This window comes from Carassius carassius, chromosome 34, assembly GCF_963082965.1.
Source record: "Carassius carassius chromosome 34, fCarCar2.1, whole genome shotgun sequence".
Classification (NCBI taxonomy): domain Eukaryota; kingdom Metazoa; phylum Chordata; class Actinopteri; order Cypriniformes; family Cyprinidae; genus Carassius; species Carassius carassius.
Window position 1 is genome coordinate 11,309,743 of NC_081788.1, and position 8,761 is coordinate 11,318,503.

The window sequence follows — 8,761 nt, forward strand, 5'->3', positions numbered from 1 at the left end:
GGTATTAGGCAAACTTCAATTTGTACAGAGACATTGCCTCTGCAGCCGTGGGGTGGACTTCTCTGCTGGACCACCATGTGTCTCAGAGGGGATCACATTACTGCCACACTAAAAGTGAGTTACTTAAGCTACCTTCATGACTCATGAAACTAATGTTTGACTTATAAATTAAATGGTTAAATAATATTTTTGAATATAGGCAGTTAATTAAGATGCTACCGCACGGTGCACAACTGTATTTAAACAAAATAATTGATCAAAAATCCTCATTAATATTTTGAAATGTCTCTCTAAAAGCGAATGCACACTGCACTGACAAAGGCCGATCAACAGCAACAGCCACGATTTGTCACATTTGTCAGATCAGTGTGTTATCCCTGTTGCCAAACACTCAACATGTTCAAAACCAGTGCTGACCAATGTCAGCATGTGCTGAGTGTTTGTTGGTTCATGAAATGCTATTGTCAGCATGTGTTGGTGCTGTGAGAATTAGGTTGTGCAAAAACAACATACTCTATCGCAGAGAAGAAACCCGCAACTCTAGTTTAACGAGTTTAAAAAGACATCTTTATCAGTTATAACTTCTAAAATAGCCCTGCCACTGGACAAGGATGAAACTTGCATGAAAGTGCGCATGTGTCAAGTACGCGATCAAATTGATAATATTATAAAGCCTACACGTTCAGTCGTACGGTAAGTGTTTGTATCAAAGCTCTTTTAAAGTGACCAGTTCATGTGCAAATTGCATACATTTTTGGGCATATGCCCCCATCATTAGAAAATGTATGGATTCATTACATATTAATAGATGTATTTATGTGCACAGGAAAGCATATTGTCAAATTTAATCTTCTATTAGATAAAGTCTAAAGAGAATTAATGCATGCATGAGAAAAAAAAACTTATACAAGTTCTATATTTCAATTAATTTCAGTTTTCAGCAAAACTGTATTTATACATACATTTAAGTGAATATTATTTTTTAAAGAAACATTATCTGCCTTTCAATTTGGTTTTGTTGGTAAGCTTCTCATATGAGGGCTTTGAAAAGAGGGAGGTCCTTCATGAAATCTAGAAAGATTATCTTTGAGGATTCGCCCATGCGAACACGCAGCACATCAGGAAGCTGTTCATCTTGTGTCACCTTAAAGGGATAGTTCATCCAAAAAATAAAATTCTGTCATCATTTACTCACCCTCATGTCGTTCCAAACCTGTATGAGTTGCTTTCTTATGTCGAAGTTGGTGAATCCCATTGACATCCATAGTAGGTAAAAAAATACTATGGAAGTCAATGGGAACCCTCAACTGTTTGATTACCAGCAATCTTCAAAATATCTTCTTTTATGTTCAGCATAAGAAAGCAACTCATACATGTTTGGAACGACATAAGACTGAGTCAATGATGACAGAACTAAAATTTTTGGGTGACCTATCCCTTTAAGGCAAGTTTCGAATATGGCACTGGCAGTCATTTTTAGTTTATGCTGTCACTGTTTTCTGGAAAAGTGACAGGTTTCATTAATAGGCCACGCCTGCATAACTGCATTTTGAACAGGACAGTTTACCAGCTTGCAGGTTCAATTAGTGTAAAGCAGATTTCCGCACCAATTTGAAATAAATGAATAAGAGCAAAAACGAATCGACGAAGACCATTGGAAATATAGTAACAACGCCACGCTGCAATTTCTAAACAAACCACAAAGCGTTAGATTGTTACGATATCATCTGTTTGCGGTGCCGACGAGCATGACGTCAGAGGAAGTTGTCTGTTTAGCGCACAATGCACCATGGGAATTGTAGACCGTTGAGGTGTCACTTGTAAACAACTACTAATGCTTTTATTAGAAAAAAGCACGCAATCTTAGAGTGAAACTGACGTATAGCTTAACTTCCCGGCAGAAGTTTAATTTACTTTGTTCTGTTCTTTGTCATGTTTCTTCGTGATTAGTTTGTGTTCTGTGGGTTTGTATCTGTTGATGGAGAAAGGCTACGTGAGCAGACTTAGCTTGGGTAAGTGTGCAGATGGATGTGAATGAATCTTGAAACGAACAACCACTTTGAACCATTTGAAGCACACGACTTTCTTTGCTTTCTTTCCTCTAGGATTGAGGCATTTATTAGTGGATTTAATCTTTTGCGAATTTCAGTTGATCAGTGTTTTGATCGAAAACCTTTTCACCTTTGAATAACGTTACTAAATTCATAACAGCAGAGACGGCAGATTAAACAATGATGAACGTGGAAATGACTGATGATCGTGTTCATTCATAGTGTATTTAGATAAACTTAGTCTCTAATAATGTTAAAAGTAAAGATAAATCATTCATTGCTTTTGACATTTATTAACCGTTTCGAACGCTTAAACTTTTGTCATGAACGACTCGGTGTTTAAGGAATCGTTTGCATGTAGGATTCAATGACCTGCTCGATGCACAAAAACGGTTTTCAATTGGTTAAATATGTTAAATATGTCATAGAACGCAGAAAGGCTCACTGAATTTGCCATTAAGTGAATCTTTTTGGTGAACGGATGAAGATTCGATTCACTGAGATGATTTGAATCCCCCCCCGCCCCCCTCCCACTACTGCCCTTATGCGCTTTACAACCTGCATGCATCAGTGGGCTGTAGGAGGAGGCTCTATTTATTAATCATTATTGTTATTACTGTTATTGAATATTATTCGTGTTAATGTGGTTACTAACTAGGAAAATCATCGATTAATATTATAATGAAGCGTTTGTTATGGTTTCAGTAACCGGTCAGTCAGTTGCGCGTCTTTGTTATATAAACGGCCAGATTTCAGTGATGAGACGTCGGACGTCTGTCATGGTATTTTCTTTCCGGCTGTCTTCGGCATTATGGACGTCGCCTGACAGCGCTTTACAGACATAAGGGCAGCACTAGAAACTGCAATGAAACACAGCGACAGGGAGGTGTCTGAGAGAGAAGTGTAGAGTCAGATAACTGGACGCTCCGCGCGGAACAACAGTCTGCGAATCTGACAGATACGAGAAGTGCAGCGAAGCTCTCGGTAAATATACAGTTGATAGGGCCTTAATTATCTAATTAACGTCGTCCTTTATAGTCTTAGCATGCTTAATCTTATCATTTAAATGATGTTTTTCTCTGCGCTGTATTATTTTACGCATTCCCCTGCTGTAACTCTTTCTCTCACTTTCGCAATCTGTGTTGACAGCCGCCGTGAGATGTTGTATTAAATCTTAGGTTTGATTTTGTCTTTCATTTCTACTAGCCTGTCAGGTTGCATTCCATCTGAAGGATCTTAATGCAGTAATAAACAGTAATGCAACAATTCCCTGTTGTCTTTATGTCAGGCAGTCAGGCTCTATGGTCAGATTGGTCCCTGCTGTAGGTTTGTGTTGACTGTATGCATGCTTTTATTGCAGTACAGGAATACTGTCATGACTCCGATTTTAAAAAGTGCAGTGCGGAGGAGGTGTTGCAAAGACTGAATTTCAGATGTCATACCCATGTTGTGCTGCGGTCTCTATCAAACTGCTTGTTGGTCTGTGCTTGAGTGGGGAGGGGTAGAGAAGTAGCCGAATGAGTGTGCGTGGTATAAAGAAATGATCATGTGGTTAAAACCAGGCCGTCAAGGCAGGTGTGATGCAGTTTACCTCGACAGCAGTGTCAGTTTAGTGATATTCTGCTGCACTTTATTACAAAATGTCTATATCTGCTTTTTTTTTCTCTCTCCCAGGTGCCCTCGGGTGCACTGTGTCCCTGTTGGTCTGGATCAGGAGGCAAGAAGCAGCTGAATTATCTCACGGCAGCACACTGTCAACATTTCCAAATGCATTGAAACGGAAGAGAAAAGCTTGCTTGCGTTAACCAAAGCAGTTTGCCCGTGATCGAATTAGACTGCACAAAAAGCTCCTTGATGACAGGCAAAGGCTGTGCCACGTCACTAAAACGCTAAATCAAGCCACGGTCCAACAAATAAGAATCTCTAAATCATATCTACATGTACGTCTGAGTGTGTGCGCTTGAGATAGAGTGAGTGTGTGTGTATGTTTGTGTGCAGGGATGGAGTGGTCTTTAGAGCGGATGAGGGAATGGGTGGCAGGTGGCATGCAGTCGGTGCGAGAGTGTGAGTCCAGTGCTCTAGGCACTGCTCTTTGTCTCGCCCTTCTGTTTATCTGGTACTGCTACCGTGTTGGATGCGAGCACACCGCACCTTCGCTCCATGGTGCTTTCAGCCCCGAGCCGCGTGGCGGGGCCGTTCCTGGTGGAGTTCTCTCCTCGGACCTCTCGGCCGGCGGAGGCTCATCGAAACTCCGTCAGGTCAGCGGGGTTGGAGGAAGCAGTGCCAGCGAGAAAGAACTCAATGGCTTCGCCTACTGTCAGTCGCCTGAGTGCTTCCGTTGTGCCAAACCCGGCGAGGGTCTGAACCAGCGGCTCTACCATAGTCTGCAGGAGTACGCCAAGCGCTATACCTGGGCCGGTATGGGCCGTGTGCACAAGGGCGTACGTGAGCAAGGCCGATATCTGCTCTGCAGCCGCCCGTCTATCCAAAAACCCGAGGTCTTCTTTCTGCCGGACCTTCCATCTGCTCCTTTCTTCTCACGGGAGGCGCAGAAGCATGATGTGGAGCTCCTGGAAAGAAGTTTTCCCGCCCTCCTGGCTGAATTTGAGAGTGTGTACCGGTCCAGTCGGACCAGCTCTTCTCTTCCACTGGGCTGGAAGGCCAACAGCACACCTCGTGGCCAGTGGTGGACCTTCTATCTGGTGAACCAGGGTACTCCGATGGTGCTGAACGCCAGGCGCTGTCCACGCACGTGGAGGGTCCTCGGACAGCTCCGTACCTTTATTGCGAATAATGTGTTTGGAAACGCCTGCTTCTCGGTGCTCAGTCCCGGAGCCATCATCACTGAGCACTACGGGCCAACCAATGTACGCCTGCGCTGCCACCTTGGTAAGAGGTCAGAGGATGTGAATATATGTGCACTACCAGTCGAAAGTTTGGGCATAGCTATTCATTGTTTATTAAAACTACTTTGCACATTTTAGAATCAAAGTAAAGTCATCTAAACTATGAAATACCACAAAATGAGGTAGGGAAATTATAAAAAAAAAATATGGAATTATGCTACCATTCAAAAGTTTGGGATCAGAACTTCTTTGGCAAGAAATATGTGAATTATTTCACAAGACTGCATTAAATTGTTCTAATAGTAAATGGCAGTACAGACATTTATAATGTTACAAACAATATTTGAAATAAATGCTGTTCTTTTAAACCGTTAATCAAAGAATCCTGAAAAAATAATCATGGTTTCCACAAGAATATTAAACACCACAATTGTTTTCATAAAAATCAACATTCATAGGAATATTAGAATGATTTCTGAAGGATAATGTGACATTGAAGACTAGAGTAATGTTTCTGAAAATCCAGCTTTCCATCCCAGAAGTAAATTACATCATAAGAGATAAAAAAAAAATCTGCATAACCTAAACTTTTGCACACTAGTGTATTTAACAAGTCATTACATATTTGAGCTTGTTTAAATTCACAACCCACTCAAGCAACTTCATGAGCTGCATCCTGAGATGCTTCATTTATTCTAGACGCTTAGATGCTAAAAAATAGAGATTGTTTTAGTTTTGTACAAGTGAATTTCATTAGAGGGCACAGTTTATATTTGCATCAAAGGTTTGTAAGATCATGAGAAACATCTGACTGGTAATGTATATATATATAGTGATCTGTGTGGCTGTTTAAGGTGTGTAAGCCATTTTCCGTGTGTGTGCAGGATTGAAGGTGCCCTCTGGTTGTGAGTTGGTAGTAGGTGGAGAACCGCAGTGCTGGTCTGAGGGAAGCTGCCTGCTGTTCGATGACTCTTTTCTTCACACTGCTTTCCATGATGGTGAGAAAAATAAATATTGTGTAGAATAACTATAGCAGATAGTAGTGCATAAGGCATCTATTCAGTATTAAGGGAAAAAAGCATGCAATAGTTACAGATTTTTGGTACCCAAGATATTATTTTCCATAGCTTTGTGATTGAAATAAAGCCAATATCTGATGTCACACTATTTAACTTAAGATACAAAGATTTAAATATTAAATATAAAAGCAATTAAACTGTAACCAACAGTACACTCGGTAATCTGGTAAATGTGTGGTGCACTGGGAATCATATTTTCTCAAATAAAAAGCAGCCTGTGTTAAGGATAGTTTGAAATGAAGGATTTATAGTTGCTGGTTCGTGAGTACCCAGTGACAACAGAACACACCTGTCTGCATCCACTCCACACAGATGGACTGTTATGCACAGACTAACTGCATTTTTACAGAGGCTATGCACACAGCTGGATATAACAAAGTTTGCAAGGTTCCTGGCATTAATTTAGAGTACATTTTAGTATGAACGTTATTGTTTTGTGAAAATATAGCAGTTCGTTTGCAGATTTTATGAACACATTTGTGCATACACACACTTAGTGAATGATAAGCATTGTTTGTATTTACCACCTCTGTCATGAACACCATATATGTGTTCTCAGGTTCTCCAGAAGATGGCCCGAGAGTGGTATTCATGGTGGATCTGTGGCATCCAAACGTGGCCGCAGCCGAGAGACAGGCACTGGACTACATCTTCACCCCTGGACGCTGAAAGAGAGCCGTAAAGAGAAAAGCGTCAACGATTTCCATTTGTATTAACAGTATGAGTGCAAAGGGAAAGACAAGAGTGTGGAGAACATAAGTCTCTTCTTCTAGCATATGTACCTTTACTCTCACTTTCCCTATTGGCACTGCTTCAGTAGAGACTTCAATGTACCGTCACTATTGTACATTATCAGTGTTTACAGACCTCTTCAAATCCAACCATAGCAAAAACCTGCTGGTGAACTGTGCTTGAGACAAAGCCCTAGTGTTCATGTTGTTCCTACAGTTTAGCTGCAGGGTCACATTTATACCCAGTGAGGTTCATAGAATAATTTCACCTAAAGCATCGACAGTCAAGCACACATGGAAATGCACTTTTTGCCAAGCCTGGTCACTACATCCAGGTAGGATTGTATAGGAAGTACAGTACATTGTTTGGTCTGTACATTTTACTGAGGTTAGGCTTACAGAAGCTAAGCTAAACAGTCGTAAAGCGACATATGCTGCAATGACAGGGGATTTGACATTTACAGTGAAGGAATGTGGATATATGGCAGAGATGTTATTCGAAGTGAGCAGAAGCACTACCAGCTATCATGTAAAATGACCTCCATTAAACGCACTAGTGGCAAGTTATTTTGCCACAACACCTTAGTCAGGGTTGGATCGCTCCGATCGGGAAGAATACGAGCACATCAAATCAGCCTGATTTCCACTTTACTCTTTCCTACCCTGAATTTCCGAATCAAATCGAAACGCATTATCAATCGCTTTGTATCTCTGTGAAACTTAAAGAGGGACACAACGCTTATTGTGTTTGGAAACACAGCGTTCTGGGTGTTAATATGTGCTAGGTTCTACCTTATTGTGCTTTGTCGTACTGCTTGGAAGCAGAGCTTTCGTGGTTGTCGCATTGATATTGGTACATTCCTTTTGTAAGCCGGCAGACAGTTTTGAGACCGTTTCGTGAGATGTGACATTTTCTATCATTGTAAGACTTTTGGAGTTGCAGATCAATTTTATGAGAATGTTCCTACTTCCATGTTTCCAAATTGTGTGCCATGGACTCACTTTGCAATGGATGAGTAATTCTGTAGATTTAATAAAGAATTGATTTAACCCTTGTGCCATGCTGAAAATCCTTTACCTTATTTGGGTTTCCTGGTCAAAAGTGACCAACCTTTTTAAAAATTGCTTGTAATTCTTTCATTATTACCAGCAAATACTGGATTCAGTCTTTTTGTCAACTTGTTTCTTTCAATTATTGCAGATTTTGTATTTCTTTTTGCGAGTGATTGATAATAGACCTCACCGATCTGTACTTATGCACCTCAGTTTGTAAACCATCGATCCAGTATCTCATGATGATATAGCATAATGAGAGATTTACAAGCAATTTTTTGTAGGCCGTTCATTTTTGAATGGAAATAACATAAGTGTAACAAAATGTGTGTGTGGGTGCTTATATTTAAATATGTTCAATAGCATAACACATAAGTGTTTTGTATTAATGCAAATTAACTTGGTGTTTATGAAAAATAGATCTGACAACAACAAAATGTGCTTCTTTACAGAAACTTACAGGCTTTTTCGACAAACATTAACACTGGATGTTTGGAGGATTTTGTATATGGGGGTGGCAGATAGAGGGGTAGTGCTGCAAACAGCAGCCATTATCAGACTGCAGCTTTGGAGATTTACATAACTAACCTCTTTTGCTATCACAGAGGGGAGAGATAAATAGTAGATGAATGAAACAACAGATGAAAGGCAGATGTAATCCACCTACGGTCTATATCTGTTCTCTGGATGGCATTTTGCAGAGGTTGCAGATCTATCTAATATTCAGTTTATTGTTCTTAAGTCTTTAACAATACGGAAAATCATTATAATATCATTACAAGAAACACTTATATCACCATAAAGGCTCACCTGATGTAAAATGTTTTGAATCCACTTTTGTCAAACACAGATGTTATGCCTTTCAGAAGAATATGTTCAATTAAATACCATTCTAAAAACTGAAAATGTATTTTCCCAAGAGGTCCGTTTGTAATAATTTGGACCCAGGCCATATACATTTTAGCAGAGTGCACTACAGTACATTCAAATGTATGTAAAAT

General features: G+C 40.2%; 1 protein-coding gene across 3 annotated transcripts; it reads left to right on the top strand.

The window, feature by feature from the left end:
- The first annotated feature begins 91 nt into the window (after nucleotides 1-91).
- On the top strand, nucleotides 92-7,757 carry asphd2 (aspartate beta-hydroxylase domain containing 2). 3 transcript variants are annotated; one of them, XM_059523996.1, is made up of 5 exons: nucleotides 2,622-3,035; nucleotides 3,726-3,955; nucleotides 4,050-4,940; nucleotides 5,782-5,895; nucleotides 6,536-7,757. In XM_059523996.1, exons 3-5 carry the CDS (start codon nucleotides 4,052-4,054, stop codon nucleotides 6,643-6,645), a joined length of 1,113 nt encoding a protein of 370 aa, XP_059379979.1. In that variant the 5' UTR covers nucleotides 2,622-3,035; nucleotides 3,726-3,955; nucleotides 4,050-4,051; the 3' UTR covers nucleotides 6,646-7,757. The 3 variants fall into 3 exon arrangements, with proteins under 3 accessions (XP_059379978.1, XP_059379979.1, XP_059379977.1); XM_059523995.1 differs by lacking the exon at nucleotides 2,622-3,035 and adding an exon at nucleotides 92-114 and having other exon boundaries at nucleotides 3,726-4,940; XM_059523994.1 differs by lacking the exon at nucleotides 2,622-3,035 and adding an exon at nucleotides 3,157-3,212 and having other exon boundaries at nucleotides 3,726-4,940.
- Nucleotides 7,758-8,761: the final 1,004 nt, after the last annotated feature.